The 23,252-nt window shown below is 33.1% G+C and overlaps 6 protein-coding genes and 1 non-coding gene across 9 annotated transcripts; 4 read left to right on the top strand and 3 right to left on the bottom strand.

The window, feature by feature from the left end:
- Nucleotides 1–115: 115 nt before the first annotated feature.
- Bma-eif-2Bbeta (Uncharacterized protein) lies at nt 116–2,073 on the bottom strand (the record flags this gene model as incomplete). Of its 2 annotated transcripts, XM_001901381.2 has the most annotated exons (6): nt 116–429; nt 563–812; nt 1,156–1,281; nt 1,382–1,547; nt 1,740–1,829; nt 1,973–2,073. In XM_001901381.2, the coding sequence occupies 6 exons, from the start codon at nt 2,071–2,073 to the stop codon at nt 116–118; spliced, it is 1,047 nt and encodes a 348-aa protein (XP_001901416.2). The 2 variants fall into 2 exon arrangements, with proteins under 2 accessions (XP_001901416.2, XP_042936548.1); XM_043080614.1 differs by lacking the exon at nt 1,740–1,829.
- A 1,683-nt stretch (nt 2,074–3,756) lies between these two features.
- Nucleotides 3,757–6,143, top strand: Bma-apm-1 (Uncharacterized protein; the record flags this gene model as incomplete). The annotated part of the gene is made up of 10 exons (XM_001901380.2): nt 3,757–3,798; nt 3,963–4,119; nt 4,410–4,498; nt 4,582–4,691; nt 4,763–4,907; nt 4,982–5,108; nt 5,228–5,442; nt 5,570–5,729; nt 5,840–5,964; nt 6,045–6,143. The coding sequence occupies 10 exons, from the start codon at nt 3,757–3,759 to the stop codon at nt 6,141–6,143; spliced, it is 1,269 nt and encodes a 422-aa protein (XP_001901415.2).
- A 2,313-nt stretch (nt 6,144–8,456) lies between these two features.
- Nucleotides 8,457–9,855, bottom strand: Bm1655 (Uncharacterized protein; the record flags this gene model as incomplete). Its single annotated transcript, XM_043080613.1, has 3 exons — nt 8,457–8,705; nt 9,233–9,473; nt 9,770–9,855. The coding sequence occupies 3 exons, from the start codon at nt 9,853–9,855 to the stop codon at nt 8,457–8,459; spliced, it is 576 nt and encodes a 191-aa protein (XP_042936547.1).
- A 59-nt stretch (nt 9,856–9,914) lies between these two features.
- Nucleotides 9,915–10,574, bottom strand: Bm1654 (Uncharacterized protein; the record flags this gene model as incomplete). The annotated part of the gene is made up of 2 exons (XM_043080612.1): nt 9,915–10,085; nt 10,464–10,574. 2 exons carry the CDS (start codon nt 10,572–10,574, stop codon nt 9,915–9,917), a joined length of 282 nt encoding a protein of 93 aa, XP_042936546.1.
- A 1,044-nt stretch (nt 10,575–11,618) lies between these two features.
- Nucleotides 11,619–11,706, top strand: Bm14666. Its single transcript has one exon. It is a non-coding gene; the product is annotated as a tRNA-Ile (tRNA).
- A 2,036-nt stretch (nt 11,707–13,742) lies between these two features.
- Bma-lmn-1 (Uncharacterized protein) lies at nt 13,743–17,065 on the top strand (the record flags this gene model as incomplete). Its single annotated transcript, XM_043080611.1, has 11 exons — nt 13,743–13,870; nt 14,166–14,253; nt 14,440–14,655; nt 14,836–14,967; nt 15,046–15,195; nt 15,368–15,532; nt 15,603–15,764; nt 15,871–16,049; nt 16,189–16,360; nt 16,516–16,707; nt 16,853–17,065. 11 exons carry the CDS (start codon nt 13,743–13,745, stop codon nt 17,063–17,065), a joined length of 1,797 nt encoding a protein of 598 aa, XP_042936545.1.
- Nucleotides 17,066–18,256: 1,191 nt separating this feature from the next.
- Nucleotides 18,257–23,031, top strand: Bma-nhx-8 (Uncharacterized protein; the record flags this gene model as incomplete). Of its 2 annotated transcripts, none has more annotated exons than XM_043080610.1 (13): nt 18,257–18,375; nt 18,885–18,972; nt 19,747–19,848; nt 20,208–20,312; nt 20,530–20,667; nt 20,831–20,936; nt 21,012–21,128; nt 21,260–21,342; nt 21,548–21,659; nt 22,108–22,253; nt 22,328–22,413; nt 22,599–22,755; nt 22,897–23,031. In XM_043080610.1, the coding sequence occupies 13 exons, from the start codon at nt 18,257–18,259 to the stop codon at nt 23,029–23,031; spliced, it is 1,494 nt and encodes a 497-aa protein (XP_042936544.1). The 2 variants fall into 2 exon arrangements, with proteins under 2 accessions (XP_042936544.1, XP_042936543.1); XM_043080609.1 differs by having other exon boundaries at nt 20,530–20,742.
- Nucleotides 23,032–23,252: the final 221 nt, after the last annotated feature.

Below are 23,252 nucleotides of genomic sequence, written 5' to 3'. Positions count from 1 at the left end.
GCTGTAAAACAGCCTCAATCATCACATGCATTAAATGTATCTATAGACAAAATAATATAAAAATTACTTTAATAATAACAATGTAGCAAACAAATTATTATCATACAAATTATATCTACAAAGACATTTCAGTGCGATCACGACAGTAATAATCCCCAATAAAACGGTAAACATGGGAGGGAGTGAGGGTGGATGTATGTGATATATACTGCAATATAAGCTCTGCAGATATCAGATCGAAGATGGGATTCACAATTTGGGCATTTTCCATTTCTTCCATCTCTGAGAAAGGTACCACAGCAGTGGCAGAACCGAAAGAGTGTATACGATCAATATCCGCTACAAAAAATGGAGTAAATTTGTAGAAAGAAGTACAAACTGAAACTGGTACTGCATGCCGTCTAGCTGCTAAACATATCATTAAGCATCCTGAAACACTTCTGCATTAAAATATTACAGTGACTAAAGGTGTTACTTTGAAAACTTATTTTTCTCGTCAATGAATTTTACACCCTGCCTCAACTAATAAAATTTTATAGTACCCGAAAAAAAAAAACAGTGCCTGCCGGTGCCAAGCAAGATCCATCCGGAAATACAGCGACAGCAGAGATAAAGACTCGAGTAGCGCGCTGCATAGCAGTTAAAACATCCACTGACGACAAACAATCACCATAATCAATTTCTTCATCTACTACTAGTAATCGAAAATTTTTCTGACTTTTACGAGCTGACTTGAAAAATGCTCTCAGTGTAGATGACAACGACAGTGAGTGTGTTATGATAACATCAGATGTACAGATGTAATCACTTGCCTGTAAAAGCAAACAATTTTTGTTTTTCATTTATGACTATAAGAACAACGGATGAAAGTAGCAATTTCACAAGTCCACAGAAAAAAATCATGAAAATGGTATACGAATGGCATTATTCAGCGTTCAAAATTATTTCAGTAATATTGTGCTCGATGAATTTCTTCTTTAATTTCGATACTTAAGCATCTTTGTCAATGACACTTATAAATAAAGACTGTGTATTATAAAATTAACGAATAATGCTAGAATCCAGCAAACTACACACGCTGTTTCTTCGAAACCAAAATAATCTTCGAACATATTTAATATTTCCTCGTGGATTATCCTGGATGAAAATTTTTACCTGGGCACATATATCATCAACACAAGTGTCGATTTCAGCTGCAAATTCATTAATAGCAACAAGAGCTAGTTTTCGAAATTTCCGTGGATCCATAACTTTTCTACTGCCTGGAGTTTTCCAGAGCTCCTACAATGTGACATTATAAGTTTTGGAATGTGAAGAAATTAGAAATTTCGTTTTATTATTACAAACAAGTTGTATTCTTTAAATTAAAAAATAACCGGACATCTAAGGAATCATGCGGTACTAGATCTCCAAATGCAGCGGTAGTTTCACCGTTTTCTTCACAGATAATTTTGATCACACATAATACAATATTTGAAACAACAAACTGATAAGGCAATGCCTCCAACAAATGCTTTCTTTCAGTTTCCAGCAACTCAATGAGTTCTCTGAAAAGACTTTCCAAAAAAGGATTTATTACAATAATTAACTAATGGGATAATTTCAATACATAATTTGCATGTCAAGAATGCACCAGAAAATAATCCCAAAGCCAGCCAAGCTTATATTCTCTTCACCCCTCTGGAAATGACATTACAATAGCCCACTATTAAAATGGTTTGAAATGACACAGGACTAACTGAGCACTGTTGTACTTTCCAAAACCTATGATTTTTCGAACATAAACCAAGGTATCAACTGCGATTCTGTGAGATGATACCTGCTGCATGCTAAAAATACTCATCTTGAGAAACCTGAATTTTACTTTAAATTTAAAAAATGAGCACAAATTCTTTTTCCCACCTCAAATGAAAAAGTGTTACTTTTCCAAGCGAAACCTTATTTAACGTCTTCAATTTGAGAAGAAACATACCCATTTCTCATTCGATGTATAAATAGACGCCGTGCGCAGTCTTGATTCACTTCTTTTTTTACTTCATAATTCTCGGTATTCTTCTTCTTCATTACATTCATTATCCGATTACAATATATAATTTGCGTATGTTCTTGCTTCAGATACCTGAAATGATAACATAAATAGATATGAAATGACCGCTTTTTTTTTTACTGCATAACCACACGGTGTTTACCAAGAAAAAGAACAAAATAATTAATACTATTACTATTGATGTTTTTAAATGTGCGCTATAAGCACAATAAAAGCATTTATTTTTGATATAATGGCAAACTTATTTTTGTCCGACTATAATATACATGACTACTACTATTACTATATGTAAATAGACGCCGTGAATACGTCATGTTATACTGAGAAAGATAACAAGTTGATAATCTGACGTATGTGGAGGCTAAACGGAGACATACCAGAAATCATCCTAGCCACAACAATACAAAATTTACTTCTCTTACTAAAATTGATACAACTAATCTACCGCCAGCTTAAGATTCGCTAATGGGCCGATTGGTATTTTGAGGTGCCTGTGGAGAGGGATTTGGTTGTGTTCTGTTCTCGGGAGTGGTCGTGGCATCGCATATTAAGATATTGGGGGTATGCATGTTTAGGGAGACGTGGAGTCAGGTGGGCCTAGAATTAAGCGAATAAGTTTAGACAAGAAGCAAACTTGAATGATTTCTTTAACTAATTTAAATCTATGCACAAAGTAGTGATAACAACTTTCCAAATCTTCAGCATAGAAACCGTTTACGAATTACTGTCTAATGAGAATATTAGAAATGAGGTGACAGGTCACCGAATGTTGACAGAGAGAGGTCGAAAGTAGTTATTAAAGCTCATCCTCTCAGCAAGTTAACGAAAAACTTAATCATAGTTTTTCACGTCATTTAGCATTAGAAAAATGAAAAAAACTCACAAAATGGTTATCTTATAAGTCACCAATTAACAATTGCTTTTCTGAAATACCAGTCAGAGTACCAATCATATTTAAAAAAAAAAAAAAAAAAGCACTTCTTGATCAAATTATGGATTATACACGACAAACCATCGATGATACTTTAGGTTGAAGCGAGAAACTCCAGAACACTTCCTTAAGTTTAGAAAAGACATGTTAGGAGGGAGTCACCAAAACTTTAGGCATATCGACGAAGCCATTGAGAGTAAATTAATGAAATGCATGGAAAACTACATTTTCTAGAGTTTGCACTGATTTGCCAATTTCCCAAGACGGTACCTGACTATATCAGAACACAATCAATATTGTAGAAATAGGACAATAAAACTAGTGGCAGTACTAGTTTTACTTCATATGCTTATTTAGTCATCTCGGCAATTTGTTTCTCTAAAAAAGTCTATAGAAGCTCACGAGTTAATTAAATCTCGTGACACAAATTTCTACACTGCATGTACGGATTTATTTCTCGGCAGCAAAGATTTCCAATTAATGAATATATTTGAGTTGAGGCGTAGTGAATTAAAATTTACGACTTGAGATTGTACCTTTAACTATGTTGATGCATTGAGATGTTAAGCGTTACAGTATGGTTACAGAATAGATGGGTAAGGCGTTTTAAGCTTAAGTGAAGAATATTGTTGATAATGATGCTGATGTAGGTCTTAACTCATTAAGTTATTTCAGTACTACCTGAGATATAATTCTGTTCTGTTGATATTTCAGGTTATAATTTACTATTTGATGATATCTACATAGGGACGGTACGATTATCGAGGAAAAAACAGTCATGTCTTGTTCAGCTATCTTTATTTTGGACTTGAAAGGAAATGTAACTTTTTTTCGCTAACAACTGAATATGTAATCTTTTGTCAGAGCCACTGAATATGCACTTTATAGTAGTGTGGTAGGATGATAGGCTAATGAACTTTTTATTCTAATTATGATGAAGCATTTTCTCATATACCAATCAAGTTAAAAAATGGCTTCATTTAGGTGATAATGTCACGGAATTATCGAGGGGACGTGGAAATGTCTGTGATTGATTCCTTTATGCCTCTTCTGATGGAGAAAGAAGATGAAGGTCTTTTAGCTCCAGTGTTGCAAAAGCATGATATCAGCTACGTTTACGTCAAGCATCTTAACATATTTCGTAAGTCTCACTTTCCTTTGTGATTTTTTAGTGGGGAAATTTTCCATCATAATTGTTTTATGTTTCAAATCATCACTGTTGTTTAGTTTCGAAAAAAATATATGGTTTTTTGAATATATATATATATATATATATATATATATATATATATATATATATGAAACATTCGCACAAATGTAATTCTAACACCGGAGAAGCAACTATGACTTTTTTCAACTAGACAAAAGATATTTAGACAGTTTTCATTTCATGTTTTCTAATTTTACATTCATCATTGGCTTTGTTTTTAGTCGTCTCAATATCAAAGAAAAATGTTAATGTTGCAATGATGCTCGCTTTCCTTTATAAGTGTATTGAAGTCTTCAGTGAATATTTCAAGGTTTGTTTCTTCTGTGGATTGACTGTAACGTTTCGCCTGAATGTTTTAAATATTTTGACATATTCATTTATTGATTTTTTAAGGATTTTGAAGAAGAGTCAGTACGAGATAATTTTGTCGTTTTCTATGAGCTCCTGGATGAGATGATGGATTTCGGTTACCCTCAAACAACGGAGAGCCGAATTTTACAGGAGTGATTTCTTTAGCATGTCATAAAAATGGATCCAAACTTATGTTCCAATCACCAATAGCCAGGTTATTTAGGTACATCACACAAGAACGATATATGCTCGATATCGCTCCGAGACCGCCAATGGCGGTAACGAATGCAGTCTCTTGGCGCTCGGATGGTTTGAAATATCGTAAAAATGAAGTTTTTCTTGATGTTATCGAGTCAGTTAATATGTTGGTGAGCTTAGAATTGATATTTGAGACTAACTGAGGGTCTTGAATATGAGCACTTTCATATAAAATTTATCTTAGGTTAATGCTTCTGGCTCAGTGTTGCGAAGCGAAATCGTTGGAACGATTAAGATGCGAGTACTTCTTTCCGGAATGCCTGAATTACGCCTTGGACTTAATGATAAAGTCCTCTTCCAAACATACTCAAGTGCGTTTTTCATTTAGATTTTACTTTATTATTCAGATTATTTTTGCATCCATCTATTAAAAATTTCAATGATATCATCAAACTGTGTCCGATATGTTAGAAATTTAATCCATTTTTAGGAGGCCGAGGTAAAGCTGTAGAATTGGAAGATGTGAAATTCCATCAGTGTGTACGATTATCTCGCTTTGAAAACGATCGTACCATAAGTTTTGTACCACCGGATGGAGAGTTTGAACTAATGAATTATCGCTTAACAACAACTGTAAAGCCATTAATTTGGGTGGAATCTTGCATGGAAAAGCATGCTCATTCTAGAGTTGAATATATGGTGAAGGTGATTTATTTTATTGCCAGTTTCATGTAATGACGCGGTGACATAATTATGTTTTTTTTTTTCATATGATTCACTGCTGTTAAAGAATTTAAAGTTAAAAAGTTAGTCACTTATCGTCCATGTCCAGGCAAAATCTCAGTTCAAACGTCAGTCTATTGCAAATCATGTGGAGATTATTATACCTGTGCCAAGTGATGCAGATTCACCTAAATTCAAAACTTCTGTTGGTTCAGTAAAATATGTTCCTGAGCTCAGTGCGTTTGTTTGGATGATTCGCAGTTTCCCTGGTTATCGTTTAGAATTTCCTATTTCAAATTTTATTTCTTTGGAATGCTGTTTCCAAAAATATAATAGTTTTTGATCTCATCATATAAACAAAGAAACAAATGATTTCCAGGTGGTCGTGAATATCTGATGCGTGCGCACTTTTGTTTACCCTCGATTATAGGTGAGGAGACAGAGAAAAAACCACCAATTTCAGTAAAATTTGAAATTCCGTATTTTACAACGAGTGGACTTCAGGTGGGTTTCTGGTATTCTCACTGACGCAGCTATTTTAATCTAGTTTATTTTTTACTTTATGTTCTAAGAGAACTGTTTAGGTTCGTTACTTGAAAATTATTGAAAAGAGTGGATATCAGGCGTTACCATGGGTTCGTTATGTCACACAAAATGGAGATTATCAGTTAAGAATGCAGTAATGTTTATAGATATATTAGTTTTTGGGCATATAGTTATCCATGTTTTTTTTAGATGTGTTTGTTTGTTTCTTTCATGTTTTGTGATATTTTTTCTATCTTCTTGCTACATTGTTTTCTCACTACAGCTCACCTTTTCGTATGACTGTGGTACTCATTTCACTTCTTTATCAGTTTGGTGATTGTCAGAGATATACCTTGAAAGTAGTAGAATAGCATGCCCTTATTTTGGCAATTTTTCTATAACCAGGCAATTCTTTCTTGTAGTAAAACATCTGTTCTTGTCTATATTAATGTTCTTTCCTTTCCACCCTTGTTTTAGTCTTTTTCTCTTTAGTTTTTTCTCATCCTGTAATTTTTGTTTCATTTAACGAGATTTTTTGCTGATTTATTTTTTTATTGGAAGTCTGTGATATATTCTCGTGCCTTATTTTATGTATCGTGATATTAGATATTTCTTTAGCTTCCATTGTTCACATATAATTATCGAGCAATTCATATCAAGTAATGTGTTCAGATTTTTAAAACAAAAATGAACATAAGATTAATGTCTGAAAAAAATTCTATTATATTTAAAATTTAAGAGCTAATAAGGTCGTTCGTGTACATAGGAAAGTTTCAACAAAGACAAAATATAAACAACTTTCGCTCGTCTGAATGTTTTGAAAATGTTTTTTCTTATATTTGAACGGAAAGAATAAATTACTGACTTGGCAGCCATCATTTCGAAAACTTTGAACGCATAGCAAAAGAAAAACAATGGTTCTTCTTAAGCACTCTTATTTGTTTCAGTTGCCTTGATGATTTTATCTGCTGCATACTTAAGGTCGAAATAGACAGAATGAAAAGAACTAGGAATTGGTGAAATAAATCATCTTTGTGATTCAAGCTTAACCTTTGTCACTTGGTTTTAACGTACTTTCATCTGAATTTTATTAAATACAGAACAGTAAACAAAGTAGAAAGTTCACTACTATTGATATTCTTATTGTCTCAGTAACTGTCAGTCCTCTAAGGATAAAACTGTGAGTTGCTGTCATCTTCTGTAATGACAAACAGAATAACTGGTCTCTTTATTAACTGTAGCTTAACTTACTTTTATAATCAAGTAGATAACAATATCCGGTTGTAAATGGTTTATGAAAAATGACATTATCTGTTAGTTTGTCTATGCTTTCTTCATTCCTCAAATCATCTCTCAATAATTTCACTATAAATTTTTTATAAACCAATAACATCTACAGCACTTTTTAAAATTTATATGATCTTTTATTAATTGCTATAGAAGCAATTAATACTTCTTTGCCTTATAAACTCACCACGAAATAAATGTTCTACTTTTCTGATACTACTCATTTCGTACATTCGTAACTTTCGGCTTATTGTTTCCAATACGGAAATCAAGAATTCTTTGCTTAAAAATATAGCAGTGATGTTGAACCGAAACCAAAAATTATTTATAAGTATTTAAAATGATAGGAAATATTTGTTGTTTCTGTATAATAAGGGGATAATAATTACATGTTTATTACTACTTTGTGAGACGATCAAGTTTATCAATTGGGAATTGGAATGAATGATTTCAAAGGTTTGAAGGGAATACAGAACATTCTTGAATCCAATTACTCATCTTGAGGTTGTGGTCTAGATGTTAATTCAACAGATATTGGCATTTCACTGTCATGAACAAAGTCATTTTGTTAATAAGTAATCATCGTCATTGATAGTAGATAGCGATAATGGAACCCTCCTGATACTGATAATAACTACTTCAACAGTTATGAATGGTGTCATTCAATATTAGAGTGTAAATCTTCAGTTTTTAAAAAAAAAATCATCTAATTTAATTTGAATTCTTCAAATGATGACGATAGAGACCCTGCTTTTTGAAATGGAATCAAACAAGCTATCCTGCACTTCAGATCCAAATCGGTGCATAATGAGAATACCTGATTATACAAAGGGATGCATATCGAGATTTCAACTAATACGATTCCATATACGCAGATCTTCGAATTTCTCAAGGAATTTATATGTAAACTTTACGAAGCTACGGAGTTACGCTTTTGATAATACGACTTATTCAATCGTGCAACGATTTTGTTACATTCAGATTGTTTTTTTTTTTTTTTTTTTTAATTCGAAAACACTGCAGAAGATAGTCATAAATGTCATAACTCAAAGAGATGTTTCAGTGTTCTACGCATTTGTTTCCCGACCTGACTCCGTTCTCGAGCACGCCAATGTGAGTAACTGATTTTCATCAATGTATTATATCTATACCATTCCTGTAATGGAACAAATTTAATAAATGATCTACCTATGATTGAAGCATGCCAGTAATGAAGCAACCTGTCGAAGCAGTCGCTCACTTCTACAATAATGTTCTGTCAGCGCCTGACTTTCCATATATTGCTTTCCTTCCTGACAACTCTCATTCATTTCTAGCTTTTTATGTCCAAACTTAGCATCATCATTAACATTTTGTTTGTTCTTCCTTGATTGCGTTAAAAGCGTTATCATTTTCGTGGTGATTAGCGTATGTGTTTTCCACGAGATAATTTTCTGCAAAAACGTGGTACTTACATTACTAAAGTTCTGAATTTCTTGTTAATCAATTAAATTTTAGTGCTATTCAAAAATTTTCGCTTGGCTTGTGCAATACGACATGCTCTTTGCAAAATGGATCAAACGCAACAATTATTCCACACGTGGATTTGTTACGTTGACGCCATGATGCGTGCAATCATTTGTGTTATTCCTTTATTCAGTTGAAATTTGTGAATGCTGATGAAGCGCAGATGATCTGTAACCTAAGCAATGATCTCACGACTGGTACACCATCAGTCCAGTGACTTATTTTTATTAGGGAAATGATTTAACATAGTATAATTTAGACCAAAACTTGTATTTTTATGTCAAAGCCAAATTAAAAGCAGACCGCAATCAATATTGATTTGATTTAATTGTTGCTTTTTAAATTTCCATTGAGGTCAGTGATTTGCTGTTTACTTCAAAGTTTTGCTCGATTTATTACACAATTGTATTATGAAATTCATCGTGAAGGAATTGATTGAGAAAGAAAGTCTCACTTCTTCCATATTTTGTAGCAACGTGTGTTCTGATTGTAGAAGTTTAAATGATGTTATACCGGAATACATCTGATAGATTAATACAACAGCGTTTGCTAAATCGTTATGAAACAATTTCATTGTTAAAATATTGATAAGGAACGTAAATACAAAGAAAACAGCAGTTATTGGATCCACGGCCAAGTGACGTAGTGAATGTTGCTCAGATTCTAAGCGATTTATCGATTGATAACAGCTTTTTCTTAAAGAAGTAATGATTAACGGTACTTTTATAAAAGTTTTTTTTGCTAAAACACACTGTGATTTATTTACTATCTAGCTTTTAAAACTTTCAAATGCTTTGTTTAATTCTGCCTAATTCATTGTTGTCCTAGGTTTATCTTAATGAGGAATCAGGGAATTGATTTCGAAAATTGATTGCAGTAGAGCTTGTTGACAAAATCCTACATAATTTGATAAATAGTCATTGATAGTAATTAATTCCGAGGTGACAATCTTTCTTGAACTATCATCGCTAAATATTGGAATTCTCCTTACCCGAAACAGCAGCAGAATTGCGTAAGTTCTCCTGTTACTGATTGTTTATAATACTGACATGAGTACCCACTTTCTTTTGATGTCATAAATTGACAATTAACTTCTTTGCTAAAATTCACTAACTTTTTCTGGAGTTGTTGCTTTTCTAATTCTTATTTCGAGTAATATTAATATTAAATATACGAAAAAAAAAAAAAAACTTGTGCGGTGGACAGTTCACACTGACAACAGTTGATTCTTTGCCAGTAAGTATTCGACTCATACTGCAAGAAGAGGAACTTGTTGTTTGTCCGGTACAGTGCATTCGTTTGTAATACTGTAAACCGAAATCTACTGCTTACTTATTACATTCATTTCCGGTTATTTCTCAATTTACATAATGAATATAAGTCTATCTTCGGACTTCTTCAATGCTTACGATCCAAAAAATTCATCTAAATTCTTCACTGAAATTTATACACTGCCTTAGAGAAATTTTTTGATAGTATGGAGCTCCCTCCATACTAAATGCATAAAAAAAGTTGAAACTTTCCATCCAGAAGTGAGAGTGGAATTAATAATGTAATGCATCATCTTCTGCACATCATTTACCATTATAATATATGTATATTTTTTAATATTTGTATAATTTAATTTTAAATTGTGACATTCCAAATTATTAAAATTTATATTTTCGGAATGCAAAAATTAATACCGCCTTAAACCAAAGATGCTTTAAATTTATTCCCAATTGTCCTTGACAATACTGTGTGTAACAAATAGCAATAGAATGCGATATAATTAAAATTATTCCGATTACTGTCATCCTTAACTTCTTACGAAGCGCCTTATGGCAACTAAATTTCGATATTACGGCTTTTGGAAATAAAGCCACCGCTTACCATAAAATTTCAGTGGTTTAATGCTTAACTTTCCTCCTATTTCATATTTATTCAGTCATTTGATGAGTAAATAGGAAATTCACAATACTAGAAAAACAAGTGATATCATTCTTACGAAGCGCTTACAGCAACTAAATTTCGATATTACGACTTTTAGAAATTTAAATATTGCGGTGAGTAAAAGAATGAAGATTAGTTCATTATGACTTTAAGAAATGAAACCATCGTTTAACATTGATTTTATATGAAATCAATATTTACATTTTCCTACCACCAACATCTATGCTAATATCCAGAACTGGAAGAGAAGAATGAAACCAGAAACAAAAAACTCAAGTTCAACTCATATGTGTCATTGGATGGAACTTGAAAGGAATACCTTTTATGTCGTTTATAAATTGTTTAATATTTATTTGAAACAAATAAATATTAGAGAATAATCAATCAGACAATCATTTCATAGTGCTTTTTTTAATTTAACTCATTCAAATAAAAAGAGAGTGAAATGGTTTATTTGGTTTAATTTATTCCTTTGCTGATGGTCTTTGATTTTCTACTTGCAAGCGGAAATAGTATTTAAGCTGAAAGTAGAATATTACTGCTCTGCATTGCACGTAATAGAATATATGAAAATTTGAGAGGATTTGAAAAGTCGCGATAAGTCTTCTAATCGAATATGTAAAAACTACGCTTTCTTATACAGTATTACGACATGTTTTCATTTCAATTTATATTGCGTCCCCTTAATTAATAAGCAACTATGGGAGTTAGAATACAATTTTAATGCTTTGAAAATGGCTGCGTAATATTTTATGTAAAGTATTGTTTCATTTCTATTTAAATGCGACTCATTTTATATTTGGCAACCGTATCGTTCACAAGATTATAAGTAATTTAAATTCCTTAAATTTAATGCTAATTAAAATCGAATCGTGTCTGATATATTGTAAGCTGGGGTGAGCCGTCGTGCCCCATTGGCGCAGTTGGTTAGCGCGTCGTACTTATAAGTGCTGCTGGGAGATGCGAAGGTCGGCAGTTCGAGCCTGCCATGGGGCAAACGGGTTTTTGCAAAAGCAACTGAAATGTTGGGTCTGCTTCGTTCTTATTCGGAGCAGCAAAAAAGTCAGTTGCTGGATGAACGTTAGAAATTGCTTAGTTATTGAACAAGAATGAATAACTGATGCCACTTGTAACCATACAACGAAAGGAAGTGGTTTTGTGGGGTTGAGGCAAGGTTGAAGGGGAATACAAAAAAGCCGACGTCAGGAGATCCTCGTGGAAGTGGCTGTTAAAGAATGTCGTGGGTTTTATTCCCATCCAATCCTCCAAACTTGGTAGAAATGCACCATACCCTCCCAGTTTTTTAATTTGCATGAATGCAAAACGATACTTTTTGTGTGGCGACAATCTCCTGCAGCATTCGTATTTAAGCTTGACTTATGAACTGTGGTTTTAGTCGAATTGAAAACGCTCAAATATTTCCATCAGTTTCTGGTCTTTCTGTCGCAAAATAATCAAAATCCAAAGTAATCGAAGATTTCTAATCGTTGAGAAAAATCAGAGGAGCTACACTACAGAGAGATAGATAATAATATCACAGGGTTAGCGCGCAAAATACCACAAATGCTGTCAAAAGTTTATGTCCACTCTATATGACTGGATCTTGATTATTTCCAAATGTCCAATTTAATTCAAATATTTATCCGAATAAAACTATTATAATAAGATAACGGTAAAAGGAAGAAAGAAGTGTCGACCTTTGACAACATTGTACCAAATGTGACAATGAGATGACAGTAATGATATCTGTAGCATGACTGACACATGAAGAAATTATTCCGAATTTACGAGTGTAACGCTTGACTCAAAATTTGGTAGCCAATACTTCAAAAAAGACTTTTTCAAAATGAATAATATATTGGCCTCAGCTTAGCAAACCAAAATAGCTATTGACAAGCAAAGATATACTATCAGCATGACATCCTTCTTTTAAAAAAAGCATAGCTACCCCAGCCGCTTTCTCGTAGACTTTTCAATTATTAAATTGCACAATCACGCACGTGAACGTGAATCTGCTATATGCATACTCCTTCACACCTCACAGTGCAATCCAGCAAATCATGAAAATCAAATTTGCTAATTAACATTTCAAAAATGTTACCAGTGAAATTAAGATTTGCACAACGGGTATTCGTGCCGTTCGCGAAGTGCATGGTTGAGGGACACCGAGGGATTACGGGTACTTGTTGTCGGCAACGACTTGGATAGTGCTTGTGGTATGACGGTTTGATATACGTGGTAAGATTACAAGCGTACGCTGCACGGCTGTTTGCATCTATCCTTAACTGTGCCGCAACAAATAGTTTGTGAAGGGTATCGACCGTATAGTGAAAGAAGAGAGGTGGACGCTCGCTTACCCATTCGTAAGCTATGAATGGCAACACTGTGCGACTGTGAAGCGTCAGCGCAAGCTTTTGCATAGCGACTGCGGTTTGCGGTTCACTTTTCTAACAATTTATTAAATAGATACCGCTGTAGTTGGCATATTATTCCATCTAATTATTACTTGCTTCTCAGTTTACATTAATTATCACTTTTAATTTACTTTGGAAATACGCGGCGGTGCCTTCTTCCTCTCTTCTCCCTTCTACTTTACTCCCCTCTCTCTCTCCTGTTGTGGTAAGTTTTGTGATAACGATACTTGACGTAATTTGAAATGTTAATTTTTTAGATCCACCCGATATTAAGCTGCTTTAGTTTTTCACTAAGCTCTTTTATTATTTCTTGTTATTTGTATATGTATGTTTTTTTTTTTTTTTTTTTTGTATATATTATGCATTGACTTATATAGCTTTTTGCTGAGATTTTGAAAAATGTTGGGAAGGATATGCGAATATGTCTATTATAGATCATATATATACGTATATATATAATAGTAATACCGTTAACTGAGTCCGATGTTATTTGTATATCCCATGGCATCGTGAAAGGTATGGTAGTATTAATTGATTTGACGGAATGTATGTTGTAATTTATTGCTGTCTATAGCAATTTAACTGTTAAGCACATCTGAAAGGTTACCCTGACAAAGAATGTCTGCGTCGAAACAAAAACGTTCATCGTCTCGTACGACTAATCTGGCATCGAGCAGTCGAACTGCAACAACTGAATATCCGATTCTTGTGGAGAGCGGTGGGGATGGAACTGAATCCTCTTTCAAGTATGAGTCACAGTTTTTAAATCTAGGAAGTAGGTGAAGATCAGAAATAAAGAAGTTAGCCAGAAATTGTGCTTGAAAACTGAAAACTAGATAATTTTCGGTGAACTGGCATTATGTTTTTCACGTTAAGAATTTTTGTTGTTTCTTGGGGCTGTCTAACTAAAACATTTTTCTTAATGTCATTTTTGTTGACAAAGCTATTATTAAAACAGTATTAAAAATTTAGAAAAACGTAAAACAAAAATTTGAAAACGTAATTCTTAATTGCAAGAATCTGTACTTTTTTGTTTTCTAGTATTTCGGTTTCACCCAGTCGTCGGACTCGACAGTACGAGAAAGATACGTTATCAAATCTGAATGACCGACTTGCCGTTTACATTGATGTAAATATTTACTTTAAGTTCCACTTTTTTTTTCAAAGGTAAAATTACTGGTTATTCTGTAGTTAATATATTCTTATGAATATTGATAGTGAATTATGTGTGTCATAATCAGAGGCCGTTTGCTAAGATTGCATTCATCGTTGAGGAAAAAATGCGGTCACTACTACCTTATCATTTTTTTTTAAGCGAGTTCGCCAACTTGAACTAGAAAATGAGCGCTTGAACGTGCGTATAAATGAAAGTGAAGTGGTCGAAAAGAAAGAGCGGCATGATTTGGTAGCACGTTATGAAGCGAAAGTCAAGGAGTTGCGTGATCTAATCGATGATGCTTTGAAAGAGAAAACTCGTGTCAATATGGAGGCAAAATCAGCCCTCGCCGAACGCGATAATCTTCGTGCTAGAGTAATCGGTTCAGTGTTTTATTAGGTATAACAGTCGCACGTATAATGTGAGATTGCATGAATATTTGAAATTATTTATTGTACTATGATCTTGTGCTATGAAGTTAGAAAAGTTGTCATTCTACTTAAATTTTCGCTATTTTTAATTGAAATTTGATTCAATGTTGTACGTTTTTTTAAGATTGGGAAGCTTGAAAAGGAACTTAAACAATCGGAAAAGCTTCGTCTAAATAACGACAATCTTATACAGGATCTTCAGGCTAGATTAAATTCTGGCGATAACATGAGAAGACACCTGGAGGATGAGAATAAGGTTAATATTATTTGTGGGTTCATTCTAAATTTTGTCTGTTTCTTTTTTTTTTTTCTTTTTTATAGATGTCATTTCTAGAATTTGTTTGCCGAAAATGAAGATTTGAAGCAGCAATTGGAGATATTGCGAAAACAGGTTGAGGATGAAGCGCTTGCAAATACCGCACTTCACAACCAGAACCAATCACTAAAGGAAGACTATGAATTTTTGAAAAGAACTCATGAAGGGGCAAGTTTGACGATCTATTTTATTTGTAATTTTATGTCATTCATTCTTCACATATTTAACAGAATATAAATAGTGTGTTTCTGCTTCCTTCTAAATTGTCGTAATAAGAGATCATTTAAATCTAACGGAATAATTAGGATTTGGTTCAGCTTATGTGTTGTTTTTTTTTCAGCAGCTAGAGGAAATACATCGAAAACGGCAAGTGGAGATGACAACAACGGCACGTGAAATGGAACGCACGTATGAGTCACGCTTGCAGGAACAACTTCAAGCAATGCGCGCTGAATTTGATGAAAGACTAAACAAGAACCGACGTGATATCGATGAAACCTATAAGGTTTAAACCATCGGGAACTAAGTGTTTGTCGTTTCTATTTTGTTTCATTTTAAATGTTATTTTATTTTAGAACAAGCTTAATGAAGCAAATGAAGCTCGTCAACAAATGAATCTAGCAAAAGAGGAAGCAGCAAGGTTACGTCTGCGTATCCATGAAATGGAAAAAGTTGGAGGTGGATATGAGAGCCGTATAGAAGGTCTTAACAAGAAGATTGCTGATCTGGAGAGTCAAGTTTGTTAATGTTTGATTTATTTAATTTGTTCTTCCAACCTTAGATTTATTTGCCATATTATAATGATTTAATTGATGAAAAGCAGCATTAAGATGTATGTTTCAGTTGCGTTTCGTGCGAGACGATTGCGATGTTCGTATTAATCAACGCGACAAGCGTGTTGCGGAGCTTCAAGAAGAAATTGATCGTTTGTTGAATGAATATCAAGATTTGTTTGATCTTAAGGTGCAGCTTGACACCGAACTAAAAGCATATCAGAATTTGTTGGAAGGAGAAGAATCTCGGTATTTTTTTCACTAATATGCACTTGATCAGAAAATTGTCAATTTTGAGATTATGATAACATTGCGAATTCCAGTGTGTTATTCTTTGGCAGTCTTGCTTTTTTTTTTTTTCATTGTTTTATTATTGTTTATCATTTAGATTAAATATTTCGCAGCAGTCTTCTGGAGGTTCTCCGGCAGCCTCACCATCTGCTGGTAGTCGCTTCAGTTTGTCGTATACAGATTCTGGTCATCGTCGTCCCATCAAACGAAAACGCTTTAATGCATCGGACGACAGTTTGTATTATCGCAACACTGCAAAATCGTACAAGGTGTTCTCAAGTTCAAAAATAATAGATTGTTTCTTCATATTGGACAAACTGTTTTCGTGTTGCTTCATGTTAACATATGCTTCTTATGTGTCTCTTGAAAACAGTTGTAATCAATCACTGATGCAAATGCATGTCAGCTAAGGGACTGATTTCAGACAACTTCCAACTCAGATTGCGATATCGAGATAGAGGAGCATGACACGGATGGGAAGTTCATAAAGTTAGTGAATAAAGGGGAGGAAACAATCTCAATTGGTCAGTGGGCGATCAAAAGCATTGCTAATGATAAAGAAACTGTTTACAAGTTCCATTCTAGACAAACGATGAAACCCGGCGATACCATCACTGTATGGTTATGACTAACGAACTTGCTTTTGTATAGAAAGTTTTCTCCTTTGTTTTTTTTTTTTTTTTTTCATTTGGACATAAGATGGAAAAAGGTTTCTGCTTTTTCATTAACCTAGTTCCATTGGATTTATACCTGTATTGGAGGTTTGGAGTGCTGATAGCGGTGAAAAACATACGCCACCATCTCAGTTAGTGATGAAGAATCAACAGTGGCCTGCTGGTGATCGGGTCAAAACATCTTTGGTTGATGCTGATGGCAATGAAATGGCTACCAGAGAAAGCACTGCTGAGCTCCAGTATGGACAGTTTGTTAGTGATGACGGTCAGGATCCGGATCAGCGATGTGCTGTCATGTAGACTGGCTTAATCAGTTATCGCGAATGTTATGGTCTCGTTTGTTATTTATTTTACAGAATTTAAATGCTTGTATAAGCTATGGTCACAGGTTGAATGTTTAATGTATTGCGATGAAGATATGGTCAGCAGATAATGAAGGAAATGGAAAATAAATATATTTAGCTTAATAGGAAATTTTACGGAAAACATATAAAAATTGATTTCCTGCGACCTAATCAGATCTGCTTCTAATGCAGAATGTTTGTTGGTGTTCGTTTGACTGCCCGTTATTTTCTCCACATTACTTTCATCATGGAGAGCATTTTGGTTTGATAAATCGTTGATAAATATTATTGTTCTATTACGTCATAGTTAATTTCTATTGTTCCATTCCTAGTAACTGCTATTGCTATGCACACAGTTTGACCCAAATCTAAAATCTTTAGTTCCTGAAGCCTATATTTTGAAAAATACAATAACAATTATTATTAGTCCATTGCCGTGCGTAATATTTACCCCCAATGGTTATTATTATTATTAAGCATTTATCGGTTTTTTATGTTTTTTTTAAAGCAGTCGTTCCTTTAAATCTATAAATCTTTATGAATTCTTATTTCCATTTTCACAGTGCTTACCTCCTCTTTTTATATGTGGAATTCTCGGTTGTTTGTTTGAGATTTATGTTACTTTTCAGGTTTGGTCCTTTTTTTTTATGCTTTTGTGTTAATGGAATTATTTGGATGCAGACCAGTAAAATTTGTTTCTTTCCCAGTGTTTTATTAGACAGAACATAGCGTTTTGATGAGTGATGGCTATTCGACCTGAAACTTCTGTTTTTTTCCAAAAAACTGGTCATTTACGTCATATGAGTCAGCATAAAACTCTGTAGTGCATTTTTCACTGTTTGACTGTCTTTTTTTTTAATATGTTTTTATAAGCCTTGCTCGTGATGTTATCAGTTGACTTAAAACGGTTGACAACTTTTTGGTACTCAGCATTACAATCATTTGTTAAGCGTTTATAAGAATTTCATAGATAGCATAGCATTGTATGCTCATTTTTTTAAATTTATTATTTATTGAAGTCGAGTGGAATAAATCTTTGGATGTGGTATTTGAACTATGTTTTTCATTTTGGCATTTAATGGAAATTTACAAGTGAAATGTGGTATGTAGTGAATATTTCCAGAGCAATTAGCTAGGAGAAAGGGCGATGCTAAGCATAAGTAGTGGAGGAAGAAGTACGTTAAGTTTTGCTGGATTGTTGAGGTTTCTACTGCTACTTCCAGTTAATGCAGATTTGCTTCCCGGAAGCAATAGCGGGACAGGAAGGTGTGCATTTTTCGATATCTATTAAATTTGTGACTATAATTTTAGTAAGATTAAAAGGTTAAAAAGTATCTGGTAAATTATTGTTAGTTCCAGTTGGTGTGTTGTTGAAAACTAAGGCGGGGAAAAGTAGTTAACAGAAAACAGGTGATTATGTCGTTGCTGTATTTTTATTGTTCTTTGTTCAAGCATGATTAAGTTATTGAACACATGACATGGGAAACGTGGTGATTGATGACTGAAATATTCAGTGACAGAAAAATTAGCTTTTCTTAAATGTATCTTTTAGTTGTTTACATGAGGGAACTATTGAGCATTGAATTTTTAAGCTAATAATGAATAAAGTTTCATAGGCATGTATCTTGTATTCATATTAAGACCGTCATGTGTCAAAGTAGTGTGGGACTGGAAAGATTTCATAGGTAAATTTCTGTCGTTCAATGTAATTTGATACTGAAAATATCGTTGAATATTGTCAAAATTAGCACAAGTTAGGTTACATCACTTTATAGCGATGTCGTTTACAACAAGACAACGAAGATACCAATATTATCAATTGATGAACACAGTGAAGATGTGGAAGAAAGGAAAAGTTCGATGGTGAATCCTTTTTTTCTCGAGGAAGGGTAACTCTTATTCAAACCTTGAATACATTTACCATTTTACTCATACTATGAAAATTTTCAGGCTATTTTTTTCATACTCATGGTGATTGCTGTGTCAACATTGGTCGTGCATATACTTATCGTATCTAAATTATATTTTATACCAGAAAGTTTAGCCATAGTTATTTTAGGGGAGTTTCTATTAAATATTGTCATTATTCATTACTTCTGTTTAAGTTAATTGCAGTGCAGTTGGACTGTTGACAAAGCACGGACTGAACTCCTTACTTTTCTATAGTAAATGGATTTTTCTTATTCATTGCAATTCGTGATCCTTTTAGAAAATACTGCTATTAAAAATCATTTAACATCATTAATTGACATGATATTTCTTTTTTATCTTTTCATCTTAAATCATCTTTTCGATGATTGCTTCTTGAGTTCTCCACATTTAACCAAATCGTCCAAATCGTATTATTTGCAGATTTTTTTTCTGTTTGAGATAATTTACAGGTGCTGTAATTGGTCTTGTGTTATCATACAGTAAAAGAGATTGGACAGAAGTAGAAACATTTAGTCCCAGTATATTTTTTCTTGTTCCCTTCCGCCGATTATTTTCGAGAATGGTTATAACTTGCACAAAGTAAATTATGAAATAAAAAATAACTAACTGTATGAAGTTTTCCTGATATATCTCCGTATCCTGTTGTTCAATTTTTTCATTCATTTGGCAACACATCTCTTTTTCATCTTATGGTTTTATTTATAGGGCGATTTCTTCATGAATATGTTCCCGATCTTATCATTTGCTACACTTGGAACAGTAATATCTGCTTTAACTATTGGTTCAGTTTTGTATGTCCTTGGCCAGGTTGGCTTGGATAAAATTTTTGTTGCATTTCTTGAAATATAGCTGTTTCTGCGATTCTAATTTGTATGAGTGGATTTTATGAATATGCCAGTTGTATCAGTTATCTTTACTTAAAATGCTCATTAACATTCATTTTGGGATTGTTGCCGATATCTATTCCATTTGTTTAGAAATTCACAGCTGCTTTCGAATTCACTATTTTAGGAATAGGTATTGTCGAGCGAAAAGTTTTTTAATGTTTGCTATGGATATTTCAAAGAGAATAGAACCTGTTGAAGTATTAGTCAGCTGTTTCGTTTCAATTTTATTATATTTTTTACTTATGGATTTAATCCTTACTTTTTTCTTTTTACTGTCAGGCAGATTTAATATATAAAATGCGTGTCGCAGAGAGTTTTGCATTTGGCTCAATGATCTCTGCTGTGGATCCAGTTGCTACACTTGCAATCTTTCAAGCATTAAACGTATGCTTTTACTGTTGCTTTTAAAAAATTTCCATATTAATAGCGCTGGTATAATTGCATTTTATAAAGTTTTTCTCCAAATTCAAGAAATATAATTAAACTTGTTTAAAAAAATGTACTAAAAGCAGGAAAATGCGGGTTTCAAATGCTGAACTATTTTTTACAATCGTGGTCCGGTGATGTATTTGAATTATTTTTTTACCAATATTATTTTTAGGTTGAACGAATGCTATATATGCTTGTTTTTGGCGAGTCCATATTTAATGACGCTGTTTCTATCGTTCTTACATCTACTTCACTGGAAATGTCTCTTCAAAATGTTACATGTTCGACATCAGTCAGCTTATTTTCCCCTGTAATTTCCAGATTTACTTATATCTTTCTCATATCTGCTCTTCTTGGTGTCTTTGTTGGACTTCTTTCGGCACTGGTATTTCTTTCATTCTTCATTTTTTTATTTTAATAAAATTAATTATATGAGGGTGTGAGTTTTCAGTGACTTCTCATGTTCATTTCAGATGTTCAAGTACGTTGATCTGCGTAAAACGCCATCACTGGAATTTGCTTTACTACTTATATTTGCATATTTGCTATACGGTCTTGCAGATGCCATTTCACTTTCAGGTTTTACTAAGAAAATGTTCTTTAATCAAAATTTTCATATTTATTATATTCCATTTTAATTTTTTGTAATTTTAGGTATAATGGCTACTTTATTTTGCTCAATAACCATGTCTCAATACACTCATTTCAATATTTCGCCTATAACACAAATCACTATGCAACAGACATTTAGAACATTAGCATTTGTGGCAGGTAAATTTTCTACGCACATAAGGGGAATAGAGATGTCGAGATTCTACCTTTATAATACAAAATTGATATTGAGAAATTCAGCTTAACATTTATCATAGTCATGTTATTTTAACAACTTTTTTTTTTTCAAGAAACTTGCACTTTTGCATATTTGGGACTGGCTTTGTTTACAATCAAACTTCAATTTGAACCAATGTTTGTATCATGGAGCATTGTTAGTTTTCTATTTTAACTTATTCAATAGATCTTCACTATTTTTAATGTAATACAAATGACCTGATCACTGGAGTGATGAAATTGAATAGCAGTGAGCTTTCTCGAGATGATCGGCTATCTTTGCGTTTGTTGTTCAGTCACATCGATCATTATATTACTAAAAAACCAAAAATTTATGCTACTTAATGCAAAGCATGTTACAGTTGCTTTGCTTCGTCGGTCGTGCGTTCAATGTATTTCCCCTGGCTTATCTAGCTAACAAATGTCGTCATCCTCAGATTTCTATAAAGAATCAGTTCATAATGTGGTATAGTGGCAAGTTTCATGTTATTTAATTTAACATCGATATTTTGCGAATGAAAATGTAGAACAGTCGGTAGTCAGTTTAATTGGACTTCCTAAAAGTCTTCCTGTGAATGGCATGGAATCTTTCGTTATTGTTTGTTTATTTACCTATGAACAAGTAAGAGTGATTTGATTTAGCTTGGTGATCTGAATCTCTCAATTTTTGGGAGAAACTTCAATCGATTCCATTTCAAAAATACAGGTGAAACTGGCTTCCTACCCCTTTTTTCTCTTGATATATATCATTAAAGTTATGAAAATGGTGACATAACTTTTCATCCTATTGTATGTTTACTTAGGGCTTAAATTTCAGTCAGTTATGGAAAGAAACTCTGGTCAAAAGAAATGTAGAATAACTCAATGTTTCCAAGTAGTTTTTGCTTAATTTCTTTATTACTTCGAGGTTTGGAATTTTCAGGTATGAGAGGAGCTGTGGCATTTGCATTAGCTTTACATATATCGATAGAAAATCAGGAAACAAAAAGAGTTTTGTTAACAACAACACTTTTCATCGTGTTATTCACTATTATTTTTCTTGGTGGTACAACTTTACCTGTGCTACGGGTAAAAATCTTAATTTTCTTTAATATAATTTTATAAAAATCAGTGTTCGAGAATAAATATACTTTAAATTTTAGATGCTAAGCGGTGCATTCCCGGATAGGAAGCAGCAAAAGAGTGTAGGAATACGAAAAGCGAGTGACACGGATAGATCTGCTGTTAAGTAAAACGCAAGAAATGGTTTTTGAATGCTTACTATTAAATTTGTATATTAATATCTTAAGTGGTGTTTATACTGTTTTGCAAAAAAATTCAGATTCCAAATTATTCCAAATTGATACCTGTAAACCATGATATTTGACTTTAAACTTTTTTTAAACGCTTCTAATTGCCCGCTATGAATTATAGTCTCTTTAAGTTTATATTCGATCAATCGGAACATTTGGCTGATACAGAAAAGATTGATACATTTACTAAATATGAGAGAGATACACATAAGGGAGCTGCTTACAAATTTAACGAGCTATTTGTCCGACCATTCTTCGTTCGGAAATATACGTTGAAAGTAAGTTTTGCATTTTTAGCTTTCTATATTCGTTTTTAGAAAATTTGAACCGCCTGGAGCGTATTTTTGTCATGTAAATTTAAATCTAAAAAGAAATTTTGGTTTCAAATTTTTATTGCATCGCAAATTACTTCTTTTTAGGAGCTACAGGAGAATCGAATGAGTATGCATCGAATCACAAATAAATTACTTAATGCAGACTGTAGTGGTGTAACTCGACAGTTCTCTACCGATGAAACCTCTACTAGTTCTTCAATAACCCAGTCGTTACTGTAACTCTAACCTCTATTAGACTTACTGTTAATTATAAAATGTCATTTTTTTTTTTAAATTATACATATGTTGCTTATAGCACTGGAGCTTAAAATTAATTTATAATTGCTTAGCAAATGATTTGTGCATCATTTATCAGATAGTTTTGTCATCATCGAGTTCTATCTCTGAAAAATGATATTTCGATATCATACAACCATTGTTGCATATTTTTGAACTTTCAA

The sequence above is a fragment of the Brugia malayi genome (genome assembly GCF_000002995.4).
Source record: "Brugia malayi strain FR3 genome assembly, contig: Bm_v4_Chr3_scaffold_001, whole genome shotgun sequence".
Taxonomy (NCBI): domain Eukaryota; kingdom Metazoa; phylum Nematoda; class Chromadorea; order Rhabditida; family Onchocercidae; genus Brugia; species Brugia malayi.
Note: the sequence above shows the minus strand (reverse complement) of the source record. Positions and strands in the feature narration are given on the sequence as shown.